Below are 19123 nucleotides of genomic sequence, written 5' to 3'. Positions count from 1 at the left end.
GTGACTTGGAAGTCCAGGGATTTTGCCTGGACCTGCCAGGGTAGCACTGAAGCAAAAGCATCCAAGCTGCGCAGCACAAGGAAGGAAAACCTTTTGCTGTTTTACAGGGATCTTTACATTCTACCATCACCATTCTAGCAATGTGTGTTTAAGAACCAAGTCATGGTCTGCCTTCAGTGGAAACCCCAGAATTCACCCCAAATCCAGTGTTGCAGCACACAGCTTTCCTTACACCTGGCACGTAAACAGCCTCCCAGCCAGGCAGGAACCTGCAGACAAGCCAGGAGAACACCACATGCTAAAAAAGTAGGTGGAATTCCCCTGCAGACAGGGAATTGCACAGTTTTTCCTGCAACAAACAAACCACTGCCAGTGGTTTTCACTGCATGATCTGGGCAGGTTTCAAAGAGTTAAGCAATTCCTGAACTCCTGAACTCATTCCCACAGCTGTGACAAAAGCACCTGCCTCTGCTTTGACAGGCCCACAAAGAGGCCACCTCCTAACACGGCAAGTACTCCACCATGCCCTGCACATGTGAGCTATCATCCTTATTTTGCAGATGGGAAAGAGTGATGGGCACATTTGAACACAAATGCCCCCCAGGTTCCTTCTCCAAGCAGAGCAGGGACCATGGCCTGGGACAGCGAGCTAAATATTCTCCTCCTGAGAGTAATAAAGACGGTTTTCTTTCACAAAGTTTCCCCTGTTTTCCAGGATGCATTACAAGGCAGTAGAGAAGGTTGAGAACATACAGAACACACAGAAAGAAGCAGGTTGGGATCCCAAAATCCCTGTCCCACACTCAGCACTATCCCAGGCAGGTCTGATGGCTGACAAGGTATTCCTTGTCAGACAGAGTATTATCAGGCAGAGTCCCACATCCTTATAGAGAAGGGGCAACACCCCACTAAGTGTGGGAGGCACAGCCAGTGAAACACCTGTGGAAGGGAAAGCCAGATGGAAATGCTCCCTCCACGAGGGGATGGAGCTACACCAACATGTGGGCGGGGCAGGTGGAGGAGGGAGCCAGCCCCACTCAAACCCATGTGCTCCTCCCCAGGCAGATGTTGCTGAGCATCAGGAATGCTGCTGTACAGCCGTCAAAATATCCAGGGGTAGTTAATTTAGTTGACACAGGCATAAGGATGTCCAAGCTCCATGGATATTTACTGCATGGTGATGGGCCACTGGCTCCAACAGCTCACAGTGGCTCCAGCCACACCACCAGCTTATGGGATCACCATCTCACCAGCAGAATTTCCACACTGGTATTTCTACTGGAATTTCCACACTATCAAACTGTTTGTCTCTACACTCAGCAAAAGGTTTGTTTACTTCCACAAAGACAACAAAACTCACCACGTTTAAAAATCCGCTAACAAAATCCCATACGAAAATCACACCAGCTCCAGCCTGGAGCACCCCACAGACCCAACAGAAAGACCTTTTTTCCCCTACCTGAAGAGTTCCCTGACTTCCCTGGCAGTGGCCTGGAAGGGGATATTTCGGACCAGGATCTTGGAAGTCTTCTGCTTCTTGACAGTTTGTTTCTTTCGGGAGGGTTTCACAGCGGGCCTGTGGAGGCAAAAGCAAGGGCAGGTGAGGACCATGAGGCAGCAGAGCCCCCTTTGCACTGGGGCTCCTTCAGGATCTGGAATGTGGAAAAATGAGGCAGCTGGCTCACACTGACACCCCCGCTCCTGACAGTGGGAATGTCATACAGCACACCAGGAAGGAAGGAATTTCAGCGATTTAAACCCCACATCTGCAAATGAAATAGTCCATCTTCAACCCTAGTCGTGGTCCTGGACTCATATTTTCCACTGGCTTTTGTTCTGACACCAAATCTTGTGCATTCAACTGTCAAGAGAATGTACTAATTGATATATTGTAAAAAGTTAGCTTAACGTAAGCCAATTTTGATTCTTTTTCTTCCTGGCTTATAAAACATCAAGTGAAATTTTGTAACAGAGTATTAATTTTTTTTACCTCCAGAATTGTATTGCATTTGGACAAGGTCGGAATTTACCTAATACAAAAGACAGCAGCTTATTTCATAAAGCAAAGCACTTCACATTGAGGGCTGGATACCTGCTGAAGGGATTTTAAAAATCAAAATGGATAAAAATGGTTTATTAAAGAACTGAAATACAAAATGCAGACAGGGAGCTGTCAGGCAGGTTCTGGTCCCCAGGAACCTGATTTTCAAACAAATTTTGACATTTAAGATATACCACCTCCAGTAGGGTTTCCAAAGTACCTAAAGGACAGTGTTTAGGTGCCAACGTTCACCTTCAAACAGCTGGATTATTTTTCAATTTTGCATTTAGAATATTCTGTACTGAATAAAAACTAGGAAGGAAACCCTAAAAAACAAGACCCTAATTTCAACTAAACTTACCCACAATTAACCATCTCCTCTGCACCTGACTGACCAAAGAAAAGAAGGCAAATTCAAATTTTTTTACCAAGCAAGAAACCTGTTTGTCTTAATTTGATCAGAATTAGCAGCAGAACATCCATTCTTAAGCTCTTGTTTTCTCAGATGAACTAGGGTAAAAGATCTCATTACCTAGAAAATATTTATCCTCAAGAACTTTTTAAACCCACTGGAACTTGGGCTGTACTTGGTTTTGCAACGCTGAGAAAAGCAGAGGGTTTAGAGGAACCTTTTCCTTAAGCATGGAAGGAAACTCTGAGCCTGGTTCTCACTTCGAGCTCCTTTTTGGGGTCCCACTACAGCTAGTCATCATTTCTTTTTTTAATTTGCAAGCAAAACTGACTAAACTGACTCCGAGTAAAAGCACAAAGCCTGATGTGTTCAACAGCTGGAGCACTCCTGCTCACATCCCTCATGATGCAGATGCCAGGGAAGAAGGGAAGAACCCACCAAGCCTTACTGCAGCTTAAATGTAACCCTGGTACAGAGGTGAGACATGAGATTTACCTGATAGCTCTCTCTGAGAGTTTCACTTCCAGCTTATGGCCATCTACAGAGCAGCCCTAGAAGTTAAAACAAAGAAACAACAGAAAAAAACAATAGTTAATATAAATAAAGTACCTGAAAGTCAAAGTCACAACAGCTTCCAGGACATAAGCACAGCATTTCAAATCTTGCATTTTTTTCCATCTAGTCCTCCCCTTCTCCCAGCCAAAGCCTTTCTCTGTTGAACACTGGTCATGCTTCCCATGCCTCAGAACTTCCCAGGGTTCAGCCTCTTTCCCTATCATCCCTGACAGGGCACATAACATGCAATGGCACTACACTGGGAACCTGGAGCCCTGCTGCCCAATCCCTGCCCAAAATACCCATTTTCCTTTCAAAGAGAATGGAGCATGTACATTTATCCCAATGTACATCCCTGTCCAGGCTGTGGAATGTGAAATGACCACCTGGTGAAGGTGGGACTCATGGATAACAATCATTGAACATGCACAGCTGACAGAGTAATTCCTTCAATCTCCAGCTGTCTGGCCCATAATATCCAGGCAGCGTGGACCAAACACTTGGATGTTTTATTTTCATGATTCATTACTTCAGAGTGCAGCCAAATCCTGTGCCATGGAGAAGGCAGGAGGAGGTTTGAAGATCCTGAAGCAATGGCAGAGTCACAGAGGGTAAAGTCAAACTCTGCAGTACTAATTAAATACTAAGCAATATTTGTTCTCCCTGTGAGGGGGAACCTGGGTCTCTGCCCCTCTGCAAAGGGTACCTTGCAGAAAAACTCATTAAATTTCAAACTCACTGCATTTCAATCAATGTACATTTTCTGCCACCTCCACATTGGATCAGCACTAGGAAACACTCTTCTGCATGATCTTGTTCCTTTACAAACCCCTTCCCTCACAAACCTGGCCCTTTTTACAGGCTTCTGCACCTGCCCATAGCACTGACATCCTCAGCTCCATTTTGAACTCTAAGGTTCATCCAAGTCCTTTCCCACCACCTCTGGAAAGAATTCCAGGTTGGGAACACTTGAGCTTACCTGGAGCCTGCGCAGGGCTTTCTGGGCACTCTCTGGCTTCTTGTACTCCACAAATCCAAAGCCCATGGAGAGCAGAGTGCCTGTGAGAAGAGAAAAGAAACTCTTTAAGCTACGAGGAAACAGGGCTGGTATAAGATGTAAAAACAAACCAAGTTTGTTTGAGCAAGTATTGATTGCCAAAACTGGAGGGACAGGAACTTAATACTCCAGGCAAAGGGCCAGCTCTGAGGCTCCTTACTGACTTGTTTTGAGCAACAACAGCAGGTTTTGGTGCCGATGATAAAAAGGAGACAACCAATGCTGCACACAAAACAGATTTTTTGCTTTGCAACATTTCAGTGCAAAACTTAAAACACTAGTCCTACAAAGCAACCGCTGACACAGACAGGAGAAACTGATCCCATTATGGGGACACAAATAGTCTCTAAACATGAGTGGGCAGCTGCCACTTCCACAGCAAGGGAGAGGACACCAAGTCCAGCACCCCTGCACAGCAAAGGTTTGCATCACCTGCAGTCACACTAGTACAGGAGCCATAAGTAAGGTATGATTAATAATGAGGGAAGGAAAAATCCACAATTAAAACATAACACCCAGTTTCCAACTTCACAGCCTCGGTGATATCAGACTGCAGGGATGACCCACAGGGACAGAAGGGGAGCTCTTGGGCAGGTGGCATGAGATCAGCCCAGACTGGGATGTTGCTATCTGGTCATGAGCACACCAGACACACCAGCAAGTACTGAAGAATTTGCTTTATTTCTTTTCCTTTCACTGGATCCAAGTTTTTAAGTACCCCACGAAAGAGAAGCCCTGTCAAGGCAAAATCCCATAAAGCTGTGCAGCTCCCAGAAAGAAGACACAGCCCTTCCAGCCAGCACTTGCCTTAATCCAACTTTTCCCTATCCAACTGCCTGGAAAGTGAGAGCAGCCAATGCAAGAGGCACAGCCACTTCTCCCTGCAGCCTGGGGGACTCAGGGCTGGCAGGCAGAAGGCAAAGGAAGCCCACTCAGCCAGGCACCCTCGAGGATCCTGGTCCTTCCTGCGGATAACGCACGTCGTGCGCAGTTAAATCACGGGGGGGCACCGGTTCCTTTCAACCTGCATCCCCCTCTTCTCTGTGATTCTGAAGGAGCCTGCCTTCTCTATCTCAAGATCTCAAGAGAAGGCCACATCTCCACAAATCCCACAATTGAGCTTAACCTCCTAGACCGAACCCCCGGGGTGTGTTTGGTTGCTGCTTTCAGCCATTTCAGCAGGAACACTTCTAGAAACACTAAGGATTTTGCCAAGGAGAACACAAATGCTCAGCCAGATGAATGCTAAAGCAACGCCACACCTGAGCCCTCAGCAACCAGCCGAGGGAAGGAACTGAACAGCAACATCTAGAGTACCTGCTTTGTCTTTCTTCTTGGATATTGTGCAGCTCTTCAGGGCTCCCACTTTGGAGAACGTCTGCAAGGAATTTGGACACGTGATTCCGTTCCCTTTGTCACAGGCTTGCAGCTCAACTTGAGTGACAACATGCCCCCCTTCCACAGCAGCACAGGCTTACAGGCCCACCTCCCCCAGCACACACCTGACAAGCAGTCACTGCAGCTCAGTCTTTTTATAAAATTATTTCTGTACAAATATACACACACACAAAAAAAGACTGTTCAAGAAATCAAGATGTGTTCCCATAAATCCTCTGCCACCCCTTAGGAACAGTGCAGAGATCCCAGATGGCGCTGGAGCAACACTGTGGATTACAAAATGCCCTCAGGGTAGAGACCTTAGGGGTGGGTGACTCCTGTGATGTCCCTAGAATTCACTATTAATTTGACTTCTTTATAAAACTACAGCCAGAAGGCAAAAAAAGAAGAGGGGACAAGCCCCAGTCCTCCTCTGAGAATTTACATTTGTCCCCAGACCCAAATGAACCAGGTTCTCTACACAGTCTCTCAGTCCCAAGACAGAGGAATACAGGTCCAGGATGGACTGACACTGCTCCAGCATTCTCGGGCCATGGAATGTGGCACTTTACACAGCTACAAAAACTGGCAGAGTTGAGAATTCCCAGTTGCTTTTCCCTATTCTGCTATTAGCATCTCACATGGCTTTAGTAATGCTACACTCTCTCCCATGTGCTTTGCTGAGGTAAAGCAGCACAGACAGCTCAGTGGCAGGAGAAGCAGAGATGAAAAGCACATCTCTGAAACCATCTTTTATTTATTCATTGCCTTCACACACAAAGCAGTATGAGAAAAACGCCTATCCCAAGGAGAAGCATTACAGAAAGCATGGGAAATGAGGAGTCTTAAAAGATTTTCTACTGCCTCCCCCTGTCCCAAGGTGGAATGTAACCCCACCAAAACAGTTTCAGATACATTTGCCTTAACTGATGCCTGAAACCCCAAAGTGGATACTCCCAGTCCCAGTACAACCCAGTGTTTTCTCCTCTCCCACTACAATTTAACCACTTTAAACACTATATCCTTATGGCTCACCTCCTTCAACGTGTCTTCTGTTGTGGCAAAGTTTAGGTTTTTGATGAACAAGGTACACCCAGGAACGTTTTCTTCTTCTTCCTCCTCCTCCTCTTCTTCCTCCTCTTCTTCCTGTGCTGCTGCTTCCCTGAGTTCTTTAGAGTTTCACCTGAAACAAAAAGGGTAAACCAAACTTTGTAAGATGCAATAAAGCCAAACTCAGGGAGAGCTTGCCCACTCAAATTTTGGGAGAGCCCCTGGAACGGGAGGAAAGAAGAGAAGATCATGTCCTTGCAGTGGGAAATCACCCAGACAAAGCATACACTGGGGCTTGACATGAGCAGGGAGACACTACAGGGAAACACCAAGGTGGACAAAGTTCTTACCTGGAACCAGCCCTGTTTCATCCTCCTTTTCTGGAACCTCAGCCTTTTTTTTCTGAGGGGCTGGGCTTAAGAAGACACCCATTGGAGCCCATTCCAGATACAATGGCACAGAATGAAACTGTGAAGAGAAGATAGGAAAGAAATGAAGACTGAAGGGCAAGGCCTGAAGAAAAATCTCTGCTCTCAGCTTCATTTTCATCTCCCTCTGTAATGGAAAACTTTTCCAATCACCTAAACTCTCTTTTACAAAAGGATCCAGCCTCACACAGGACCACAGTCTACCATGTATTACACTCCTGTGTTGTGAAAAGGAAAAGAAACCCCCTAAACATCTCACAGCCTCCTCCCTCCAGCCATCCTCTGCAGGCTGAACCCTATTTAGCCACTGCTGCACAGGGATGCATCAGGCAACTCCCTGAATCCAAGGGACAGAGGGTAACAGCAGTGGCTCTGGGATAACTCACTCCCCTCAAAACTCCTGCCCCCCTCACACACCAAGCACTCCCTCCTGCAGCTTCCCAAGCAGCCATGATCCACACTCTCCAGCCAGCTGCCTCACCCTGGAGTAGGCCAGCCTGGTGAACGCCTGCTTGGCCTCTGTTGGCTCCAGGAACTCCACGATGGCCGTGACTCCCCCCTCTGGCAGCAGCACCCGGCCCAGGCTGCCGTGCTGGCCGAACACGTCCTCCAGCTCCGCCGCGCTCGTGTTGGCCGGCAGGTTCTTCACCAGGATCACCGTCTTGCTCCGCTCTCCAGCAGCCTGGCAAGTTCAGTGGGGGGAAAAAAGGGAAGATGGGATTTACAATCGTAAACTCCAACAACTTTCCAACCTCGGGATCCACCACAGCATGCTCTCTCCACACCACCTCTTCTCCAGGGTCCAAGAGGGTCAACAGCCATTTAGAAAACACTTCCTGTAAGATCCACAACCCAGTACAACCTCCCTGTTCCACATACACTTGTGTATGGATGTTCCAGCTCCAGATTCACCCTGATATGGACACAGGACTCCTTCCCTGACCATACTAAAGCCATTGCATTATGAAGTTCAACTATCCCCAGGGCAGCTGCATTTTCAAATGGATATAAGATTTCCTAAGGGTTCAATCCTGCAAGATGCTGAGAATTTAATTACCAATTTCAGAGAGAGCTGAGGACACCAGGACTAGAAGAGGTAGGTCCACCTCGCTGCCTCCAGCTGAGCATCTCACCTGACTGAAGGAATCCAGGCAGACTCCGTTTTCAGTGAGGAAGCGGCGAATTTCCTGCACCAGCTCGGTTTCTCCCAGAGCGACTCTCACTGCCACGCTGTCTTTACTCTCCTGCAGGCAAGAATATCAGTCACCTGCTGTTCCTTCTGCTCCAAGAAGCAGATGTAAAGGAAATATGGCAGAAAGCTTGAAGGTAAAATACTCCAGCTCCTCTGAAACTGCGGGAAGTTTTGCTGTTGCAATCTGAACGCTTCCCAAAGCAAAGCAAAGTTTCCAGGAGGGAACTGAGCTTTCAGGTGTAAATTCCCATCAACTGCTGGTTATGAAGAAATGCAAAATTCAGGCACAGAAAAGCAAAGTGTGAGAGAGGCCTGGGAGTGTCACCAACCTAGTGACAAATGGATTGATAGGCTCAGATCCCACAGAGGTGCTACAGCACCACAGATCTCTCAGCCTCACGGAAGCACAGCGGCTTTTGTTGCACAACAAGACCAGGACACAAGGAAACAGGTAGGAAAGTGATCTCCCACCCCAGCTGACGAATAACCCAACTCACAGGATCCAGCACTTGGCTTTTGGAAGCGTTGTACTTCTGAGCCATGGCATCAGCCACAGCGTTTGTGCCCACAAACAGCGTGTTCCAGTTGTGAGAGCTGGAGAGACAAACAAGAGCCAGGTTCAGTCACACAGCCCCTTCTTCCACTGAGGACTCTAGTTCATACTCCTGGGAAAAAATAGCTTTGAATGCCACCATGAGCAGCCAGAATGAAGAGTCATGAGAGAAAAAAGGTGGAGTATCCCTAGAGAATTGACAGGATGAGGGAGACATGTCTGGAAGGCAAACAGAGAGGCAGCAGTGCAGCCAGCTGAGCTCTTCTTCCCTAGACCTCACTGGTCACAGCTCTGCAGCTACAGCTGGGAGTTCAGGTGTTGGCTCAGAGGCACACATCTTTCCAACTGCTTTCCTAAAACCACAAAGCTCGTGCATGCAAGGTTGCATCTCTTTCCCTTTAAATCAGAAAGTATTGGGCACTTCTTTCAAACTAACTCGTCACACAGCAAGATAAAGTTCCTTCAAAGTTCTAGAAAGGCAGCCAAGTAGAGGAGAAAGACCCAACTGATCTGAAACCACCCTGAAGAATTACAGCCCAACTTTTATTAGACACCAGAGGTACAAACTCATACACAATCTGTTCAAACCCCTGTTTCTCTCACTTTCTGCTGCTCACTGAACGACTTGAACAGAGGAGTCAAGTGGGTAAGAGATAAAGGAAACAGAGCTGCACAGCAAATGCTTTATTGACTTTGGGAATCTATACAGCCCTGCAAAGACCCCACATGCATTTCTGCCACTCGGGAATTTGGCAGGTTGTGTTGTACCTGGCACTGTTGGCTTTGTCCTTGGCCTCTTTGCGCTTTTTGTAGGAGGAAGATTCTTCCACATCCCCACCTTCAATTTTTTCCTTTTTGATTGTGGATGGTAAAAGATGCATCATCCTGCCCTAGAAGACAGAAAAAAGAGGTCCAGCAGCTTTGAAATAATCCACAGAAGTCCATGAGCTCAGCAGAGTAGAGGAAATTTTCTGGCACCTTTCCTAGTAAAAGAGCCAAGGTGGAAGGAAAAACCTTCCTTCCCAAAGGAGGCACAGTTGCAAGTTAGAGAGGTCATATAAGAGACAGACTTGGAGGTCTTTCCCCACCTTTACCAGGATTTTGGTGCCTGCAAGGCTGTTCAAAGCAAGCTACTCTACCAAAAGCACAGCAGAAGAGACTCAACCTGTGCAGCAAAGCACAGATAGGAATCTCTTGGCCATGTTAGCATAGCAACAAACATTCCCACCAGCTGCATTCCAACAGCACAGGAAAACCATCAGCTCTGTACCTGGAACACCTGCCCATCCAGTTCTGCGAAGGCCTTCACTGCATGCTCAGGAATCATGTAAGTGATGAAAGCAAACCCTTTGGGCTTCTTGGTCAGTCTGTCAATAGGGAAATGGATCTCCGAGAGGGGCCCTGCAGGAGGCAAGGCTTTATGGTGAGAGATGCCCCTGGACAGCCACCACACAGGTTCACAGAATCATTTAGGTTGGAAAAGACCCCCGAGGTTAAGTCCAACCTTTGACCTAACACCACCTTGTCAACTAGATCATGGCACTAAGTGTCATGCCCAGCTGCTTCTTGAACATCTCCAGGGATGATGACTCCACCACCTCCCTGGGCAGCCCTTTATAATGTTTAACAATGCTGTCTTTGAACCCTGATGTTCAACCTGAACCTCTGAAGGGGATGGGAAGGGTAACCCTCTGAACTGGCATCTCCCAGACACAGCTGGGGATGAGGGAGCCAGGGAGGGCAGAGCAGCTCTGGATATTGCACAGGGTGTGTGGTGAGCCACCAACCTGAGCCAGGAGCTGCAGGCTGACAAGGTGGGCCCAACAAAAGCACTCCAAGTCTGGTTGTGCACCACAGGGCAGCTCACAGGGCTCTGACACGTGACACAAACCAGGCAAGCTCTGAGCAGCTGCATTTATCTTCAGTCTTAGTCTTTCCACAATCTAACCCCCTCTGCCCCCAGCACACTGAAATGCAAAGATAGCCTTAAATTCGTTTAAATTCAAGGTAGAAAAGGGAAACTCCAAGCTTCCACCTGCCATTCCAAACAAACTTGGGGTGTTATCTCAGAGATTCACCTCTTACCTGCAGCATCTATAAGTCTCCTGCCAAGCACACACCACCACACCAGGCAATAAAGATGATGGGAGCTGGGCCATATTCAAGAGATGTGGGACATGGAGCTTTGTTCAGTCACACCCAGCACGAAAACCTCCGTGTTTACAAAGGAAAGATGTTGCTCCACAAGCCTCAGTCCCAGGACAAATACTCACCATACTTGGAAAAGATCTTCTCCAAGTCCTCCTCGGTGCTCGTAAAGGGAAGGTTCCTGACAAAGAGCCTCCCTGACTCAGACAAGTCCTCTTCCTCCTCATCATCCCTCAGCTTTCTCTTCCATGGCTGGTTAGTGGGTTTGGCCGGAACAGTTTCTTTTGGGGTGTTCCTGCATCGGGAAACCTCAACACATCGTCCACCTGAGCCACAAGCACACACAGAGGCACGTCAGGTGCTTCCCAAGGCCATGGGCAACCAACATCAGTGCACAAAGAGCCCAGGGTTACCACAGTGACACCAGCAATTACAATCCCAATCCCAATTTCCCAATTACAGGCTTAGATTAGGACTCTGCCTGATTTAAGAAAAAAAAAAAAAGGGGTGGTGGGGGCTGCAAGGGATCAGTCCTCATAAAAATCAGGTTATCAAAAACCCCACAGACTCCCTTCCTTTCACGGAGCTCCAGCCCCTCTGCCTGTGCCAGCCAGGCTTCCAAGCAGCTATTCACATTCTGAATGTGGTTTTTCCAAACATAACTTCAGTAGTTCCACTAAGGCCAGGCACAGGTCTCAAGCACAGGCTTACAGAACTATCTGTACAAATCCCAGCCAGACTGGAACAACATTACTTTTATCTCAAGAACAAGATACACCTCAAGCACACGTCAAAACACGAGGGCCCAAGAGGAACACGGACAGTTCAGTCACTCGCTCCTGACACGGCACCAGGTTTATCCTGTGTGGGCTGAGCACAGGAACCACCCCCACCCTCTGCCTGGGAAAAAACTAAACAACAGGAGATACTCCTGCAGTGAACACTCCAGCAGCTGAGCACCCTGCCAATGGCATCAGCCAGAACAAGAAGGAACAAACAGCCCTTACCCATGTATTCTTTTTTTCTCTTCAAGGCCCTCTGCACTTCTGCTTCACTCTTCAAGTCAACAAAGATGTAACCTTGGAATAAGGGAAGGTTCAACTGAGCATCATGTGGGGAACATACAGCCACTAATTGGCTAATTAAGGGTGAATTGGGCTTTCTCTAATATAGATTCCTATAGATAAAGCATTCAACTCCCATTAAAGTTTCGATCCAGCCTGAAAATGGCCATGTCTGACTGGAAGGTTGCCTTTTAAAAGCTTATTCTCTACATACAAATCAAAGAATCCCAACTTAACAGCTGAAAGAGGCTTTCACAGGTATCTCCAGCAGGAAATAAAAGGTGCATCTGTTGTTAGGCTATTAAAGGAAAAGAGCACATAGCAAAGCTCCCTGATAATTCCAAGAACCTGCTCCAAACTCTCACAGGCACCCCCAGCAGACACAGCCTGTCAGGAGACCCACCTTGGCTAAAGGCTGCCCTGCAGCCCATAAACACAGGTCAGAACAGTCCCTGGGTGCTGCTGCAGCTATCCCAGAAGAACAGGCCTTTCCTTGGCATGGTTTGGGATGTTTAGGATAATTCTGGAGGCAGATCCTGCAGCTACTCCTAAGGGAGCACAGCCAACATTACTCTGCCCAGGGCATCCTATGGACAGCAAGTAGGGCAGGAGAGCTGCAAAGTCATAGAAAGGTCTGGAATAATCAGGACACAAGCCAGTGATTTGAAAATGCAGATACAAAGAGCAGATAAAAAGGACTGGAGGTCCCCTAATTCACAGATCCATCCCCCTTCCACACAGACATTACCTGCATTCCTCCCCTTGGCATTTTTTTCTATCCTAACTGCCACTGGCTTCAGGGGCAAGAAGAAATCACGAATCTTTTCCTGCAGGAAGAATTCAAATTGTCTGATTAAGTTCTCAGATACAGGAAAAAGCAAGTTGCAGATTCAGGTTTTCACATCCACTATAAAAAACACCCTGTGCAACAAAACGTCCCTGCACAAAGCCAGATCTAAAGTTTCCCTGACTGCCCACACAACCCTCAAAACTGCTCCATAAGTGAAAAGTCTCTGCAAAGATCATGCTGAGAACCCCCCTGGAGCCTCCATCCCCAGGTGGGTAACAGAACTTGCCTCAGTGATGTTCGAGGGGGCACCGCGAAGTTTCACTGTGAACGGGGTGCTGGCTTCTGCTGAGCTGCCTTGGTTCTGCACACCAGCATGGGGAAAATAAAGGAAAAAAGCTGAATGAAAGAAGAAAAACCACAGCACAGCAAGATGGTCTTGTCCAACAAACAGGAAGCTGAAGAGTGGGAGGGAACATTAAGAGATTCTCATCACTACAACAGCCTGGGGGGCAGTCAAACCCCATCACTGACACTGAGTTGTGCAGGACAGCATTTTCTGCAGACAGGGATGGACACAGGGAAAAACAGGAAAGTCTTTGAAAAAAGGCACTGAGCAGCACTTGTTTGGAAGAATGATCTTTAGGAATTCATGCCTAAGAAGAGATTATTTTAATGGCTCTCACCCAGTGAACCAAACTAGCTGGTATCTAGAGGGTCCTGCAGCCTTCACAGGCCTTCAGCTCACCCCTGGAGAGACTGACAGACACATACTACCCATACAGCTCCTGCTTTAGAGAAGACAAAAGTCCCATTCAGCTGTACCTCTAGAGTGGATACTTTTTTCTTCTTTTTCTCCACTGGTGCCTCTTGCTGTGTATGTTGGGCTTTCACCTTCCCCTTTTTATCTGTGCAGGTGCCAACGGTTTCTGCAATGCCCAAATCCTCCTCAGTCTCCCTTTCCTCTTCCATCTCCTCCTCAGCATCTGTTTCTTCCTCTGTACTGGATGAGGAGGAAGAATCCTTCACCACTTTAGATTTTAGGTACTCCATATCTGAGAGGTTTTTGCTGTTAGCTGCCTTCTTCCCTCCTTTCTTTGCTGTTGGAGAGGAGAGACAGAGAAGTTCTGCACACAGATGCCGCTGCTCTTTCCCCAGCCAGGGAAAAGCTGAGAACTGCCACAATCATGACAATCATCCTCCTCTAGCCTTTCCATGGGAAGGAAAGGCTGGAGAACAGCAGAGCAACTTTATCTCAGCACTTCCAGGCTGACAATTTGGATCACCGTTTTTCAGAGCAACGGTTCATGTATCAAACAAATTAGAAAGGAGATTGAGGAACTCCACGACAAGGGATTTTGTCACAGTTTTAACTAAATACTCCAAGCAAACCACGGATAAGGTTTTTAAAGTGTTCAGTTTAGTTTTGCAAGGATAAGGACAGAGGAAGCTGTTCCTCCAATACACTCCTCCACCCCCTGCCAAGTCACACCCACATCTGAGTTACCCAAAGGGAGAAGAGGAGCAGCAGGGAAAATGCTATTCACTCCAACAGAACAGCATAGGGAAATACCATGTAGGGAGGGGGAACGGCTCCAAAACCACACCCTTCACTGCTGCAGGGGCATTGGATTCTAAGTGACACACACCACACTGCAGCCCACACTTCCCAGTCTTCTAAGTTAACCCACTACTCCAATTTTCCTTTCAGGATCCAAGATACTGAACTCTGTCCCTTCTCATCAACTCCAACAGGACCCAAGGACACACCATTTCCAGAAATATGCCATCAAAGGCAGACTAGATAAGTTCACAGATGGGTTATTAAATAAACATAAACCACATCCAGCTCTGGCAATCCCAGGGATGAAAGTAGCTGCAGGCTAGGAGAGCATTTAAGGGAAAGGTGCAGATTTTTTGCCCTGTTCTCTTCCCTAACATTGCCCAGGGGAAAACACAGGTGCCAACCCCTTAATATCAGAAACTGCCTTTCCCACATCTCCCCAGTTTGGGAAAACAACCACACATCCACAGCACACAGAAGGAGCATGATGCTTCAGGAACCACATTCCTTGTACAGTGTCTCTGTGTGGAGGAAGGACCCTGATTTGGGTCCTGGCAGCACCTCTGCCCTCACAGTCAGCAAGACCAACACAAGCAAAGGGTGATGCCTCCTTCTGGTACCTTTAGTTTCCTCCTCGTCTTTAGAGGGCTCATCCCCATCCTCACTCATCTCCTCAGACTCATCTGAATCAAAGTTGAGATAATCAGCTGCTGCTGCTGGTTTGCTCTTCTTGGGCTCCTCTGGCAAAGTGTCATTAGCCCAAGTGGCCACCTGAGACCGTTTCTGGTGAACCACCAAGAACTCCTGGAATTTTTTATCTTCTTCCAGCTGTTAAAAAAGAAAGCGAGCAGGTAAGCTGTGAAGACAGACACAGGAAAGCTAGTAGTGAGTTGGAAATAAAGATATCACCTCATTTTCAGCAAGGTAAAATCAAAAGTCCCTTAAGGAGAGCTCAATTTACACTGACAAGGTGACACCTTAAAGTGATTAAAATCTTCATGAGATCTGTAATTCCTATTTTTTTTTTTTTTACTAATTGATGTTTAGAAAGTACTTTAAAAAAAACCAAAACATTTAAAAGAGCAAAGAATGTAGAAGTTGTAAGTGAAAAAACTTGCAGATGGTTAAAAACCAGAATTGTTGAAACAGGATTGTCCTGGATGAAGTGTGTGGTCACATGGGAGTAGCTGACAATTAAAAAACTGGATCCCAGTGTCGGGGTTGTTAAAATGAGGGTTTGTTGCAGTAGAATTGGACTGTCACAGCCTGAATTAATAGCATGGGAAGGAGTACAGAAAAGAACTATTCAACTCTCGCTCTTAATACAAGCTAGCAAGACTGTAGGGACGCAATTCAACCTCAACTCACCTTCTTCAAGTTATCTGTGGGATCTTTCTTCTTTTTATCCTTGGGGAAAAAAATTAGAAGGGTTTATTAGAAGCACAGCCAGTTTCCAGTAACAGAGATCCCAAAGCAGAAAATCCCACAACCAGGACTCCAACATCCACTGTCCCAGCTGTTCTGCCCCCTTCTCCACACACCAGGGCAACCTTCTCTCTGCCACATCACTGACACACATCAGAGCCTCAAGGGATCAGGCAAGACTCACTTTCTTTGTGGCTGCAGGAGCTGCACTTGCCACAGGCTTCTCTGTCTGTTTTTCTGAGGCAGGAACCTTCTGAGAGTGTTTACTCCACGCTTTGGGTTTTGAAGGGTCACCAAAAGACTTGCATAACTCCACCTGGAAAGAATCAGATCTCTAATTAAACACATGTTCAAGAGCCTGCTTCTGTAACTGCTGGATAACTTCACTCAGGAATCTTTATTGCAACCCTGATGGGATGGAGGGTGTGTGAGGAGACCAGGCCACTTCACACACACGTTCATTTTAAAAGCACAGAGCAACACATTCCATCATGGGAAACAATCACACATGGGAAACACTTTGTGTGCTCATTTAAGACCAGTCATATCATCATATAATCCTGGGATGGTTTGGGTTGGAAGGGACCTTAAAGTTCATGTTGTTCCAGGGACATGTTCCACTAGCCCAGGTTGCTCCAAGGCCCATCTGACCTCACCTTGGACACTTCCAGGATGGGGCAGCCACAGCTTCTCTGGGCAACCTGTGCCAGAGCCTCCCTACCCTCACAGGGAAGAATTTCTGCCTAATATCTAATCTAAACCTGCCCTCCTTCAGTTTGAAGCCATTCCCCCTTGTCCTGTAACTACAGTTCTTGATGCAAGTCAAGTCAAGTAAGTTATCCTGTTTATCCTGCATCATTCTCTATTCACAACATAAAGATGAGTGACTTGAAATGAAAAAATGAGCTGCAATTCAAAATTTCAGCTCAAAATCTGACTGTGCTGCTCCAACCAGCACTGGAATCACTGCTATGCACAAACACAGCCCAGCTGAACCCAGCACCTGCTGAGGCTCCAGCAATGAGGGCTGGCACCAGGCTTTGCTGCTTTACTGCAGAGACCTTAACCTGCAGCTATTCACCCCTGAGACCACCAAAATCTCTAATACCAAACCTTCTTAAGAATCCCAAGGAGATAATTTTTAGGATCAACTCACCGTGATCCTGGAAGTGTCTATGAAGCTTTTGTTGAAATGCTTCAGGGCCGTTTGAGCTTCCTCTTCAGACCTGTAGCCAATGAAGCCAAATTTCCTGAACTTGCCCTCCTTGGTGAACTTCAAGCAACAATCAGTCAGTGTTCCAAAGGCACCAAACAGTTTCCTGAAGCGATCCTCCTTCATCTGGGAAAGGGAAAGGACAACGGGAAGGGAAATCAGCCATAGAATACAAATACAGAGATGCTTTGTGGACAAGTCCAAAACAAAATGTTCTCTATCAAAGGGCTTCTGAAGGGCTGCAGAAACTACACAGTGGAAACCAAATCCCTTCAACCCTTCATGAACGCCCTGCATGGACAGACAGGGAATGCTGTGGGGGACCTGACTGGGGCAGAGCAGCAGAGTGGGCACCTGTACCCACCTCCCAGACACCGAGGGGAGGGCAATGGCCACAACAAGCTCTGCTCCCCCACCCTGAGGAATGCCTCCCCCTCCACACACTGCTTCCAGCCCCCCAGGGCACCTCCCTGACCACTCCAGGGGCTCTCCATGCCCCACCATCCTATCCCATGCTTTCCCAGGACCCCCGTCTCAGCACACCTCCACCACCTCTTATCCCCTTACAGCCCCTTCCGCCAAGACATCTCCCTGCTCCCCCATCAAAACATCTTCCTCTCCCCATCCCGATCCGAGAACTTTCTCCCGGGGGGGGGTCTTCACGCTCACCCCCGTCCCCACCACACCGCGGTACCCCTTCCCCTCCTGGTGCCTCTCCCCGGCTCTTCCCCCCAGACCCATCCCTACGCCCGTCACACCCCTTCCACCGGCCCTTCCCGCAGCCGCACGGCGGTCTCACCCCATTGGGGAGGTTCTTCACGATAAGCCGCGACATGTCAGCGACGGGACCCGCGGGCCGGGGAGCCCGGATCGCTCGGAGCCGCCGCTCTCAGCGCCGCGCACGCCGCGCCCTGGGCGCCGCCATCTTCCCAGCGGGTCACGTGGGGCGGGGGGGCGGTGGGACCCGGATGTTGGTCCTTAGCAACGGCCCCTTAGCAACGGGGGGGCCTGCGGGTGGCAGGGGGAGCATCCCGGGGGGTGTCGGGGGACGGCGACAGGAGGAGAAGGGGGGAATAGGGGGAGAATCTCTCTGATCACCCCCAGGTTTTCCAGAGGAGCGCGGTTGCGGTCCCCCAGCCCGTCTGCGCTGCTCGGCGGGGCCGCAGGAGGGAGCTCGGCGCCCGCCGCTCCCGGCTTTCCCTGCCGAATTCCCAGCGGAGCTATTGGGCTTGAGCGAGGGGAAGCCGCAGTGCCTCGCCGCTCTAAAGGCCACGGAGGAGCGAGGAGGGAAGGGGGACGGAGGGTCTGGAGCAGAGAAGCCGTGGCTGCCCCATCCCTGGAAGTGTCCAAGGCCAGGTTGGGGGGGGCTTGGAGCAGCCTGGGACAGTCGAAGGTGTCCCTGCCCATGGCAGGAGGTGGAATGAGATGAGCTTTAAGGTCCCTGCAAAGCCGAACGGTTCTGTGATTCTAAGAGAAAGCGACTTCCCTCCAAGCAACAGCTAAACAACCCCACGGCCAGGAGATGTGTTGTGGAAGCTCCCACGGACAAAAGAGGGCAAAAAAATCCCTTGAGGGTTATTAAACACGGTGGGTCCTTTTTCACCTGAACATCTGTCTACAGCTTCCTCAGAAGGGCAGCGGAGGGGCAGCTGATCTCTGCTCTCTGTGAGCAGGGACAGGACCCAGGGAACGGCTGGAGCTGTGTCAGAGAAGGTTTAGTTTGGATCTCAGGAAAAGGTTCTTCCCCCAGAGGGTGGCTGGGCACTGAACAGGCTCCCCAGAGTTTGGTCATGGCCCCAAAGCTGACAGAGCTTAAGGAGCGATTTGGACAGGGTGGGATTGTTGGGGTGTCTGTGCAGGACCAGGAGTTGGACTGGATGATCCTTGTGCATCCCTTCCAACTCAGGATATTCTATGATTCCATGATCCATTGCTGGAGGGCAAGCATATTTTCGGGAAGCAGAACTATTCATCTTCAAACATCTCCTCCTTCTCACAGCCCTTCAGCCCAGCTCTGCCCATCTTACACAAGGCACTGCAAGTAACCTGGACCCAAAATCTGACTTTACAGCTTTATTCCCAGAGGAAGATCCTCAGGGCATCTCTCAGCTCTGGCACAGACCTCACTGTTTCCCCCCCCAGTTTGGCTCCACACTGGAGTTACCCAAGGGATGGAGGTGCCTCTGCCCAGATCAAGCTGCCCCAGTACAGCGCAGATGTTTTCCACATCCCCCATATCATGTCCTAATGCCCCTCC

At 48.6% G+C, this 19123-nt stretch overlaps 1 protein-coding gene across 1 annotated transcript in view; it reads right to left on the bottom strand.

Moving 5' to 3' along the window:
• The window catches only part of RBM19 (RNA binding motif protein 19), a 63352-nt gene extending 45551 nt beyond the window's left edge, over nucleotides 1-17801 (bottom strand). Inside the window, 22 exon segments of the mRNA XM_050318659.1 lie at nucleotides 1460-1576; nucleotides 2949-3004; nucleotides 3988-4067; nucleotides 5383-5443; nucleotides 6478-6597; nucleotides 6600-6625; nucleotides 6843-6960; nucleotides 7402-7602; nucleotides 8054-8164; nucleotides 8610-8706; nucleotides 9434-9555; nucleotides 9936-10066; nucleotides 10939-11139; nucleotides 11821-11892; nucleotides 12626-12704; nucleotides 12954-13028; nucleotides 13490-13764; nucleotides 14849-15056; nucleotides 15597-15635; nucleotides 15838-15969; nucleotides 16810-16992; nucleotides 17666-17801. Of these exon segments, the coding sequence (XP_050174616.1) occupies nucleotides 1460-1576; nucleotides 2949-3004; nucleotides 3988-4067; nucleotides 5383-5443; nucleotides 6478-6597; nucleotides 6600-6625; nucleotides 6843-6960; nucleotides 7402-7602; nucleotides 8054-8164; nucleotides 8610-8706; nucleotides 9434-9555; nucleotides 9936-10066; nucleotides 10939-11139; nucleotides 11821-11892; nucleotides 12626-12704; nucleotides 12954-13028; nucleotides 13490-13764; nucleotides 14849-15056; nucleotides 15597-15635; nucleotides 15838-15969; nucleotides 16810-16992; nucleotides 17666-17701 (2540 nt within the window). The 5' untranslated portion in view covers nucleotides 17702-17801.
• Nucleotides 17802-19123: the final 1322 nt, after the last annotated feature.

This window comes from Myiozetetes cayanensis, unplaced genomic scaffold (assembly GCF_022539395.1).
Source record: "Myiozetetes cayanensis isolate MyiCay16 unplaced genomic scaffold, myiCay2020 scf21, whole genome shotgun sequence".
Classification (NCBI taxonomy): Eukaryota; Metazoa; Chordata; class Aves; order Passeriformes; family Tyrannidae; genus Myiozetetes; species Myiozetetes cayanensis.
Note: the sequence above shows the minus strand (reverse complement) of the source record. Positions and strands in the feature narration are given on the sequence as shown.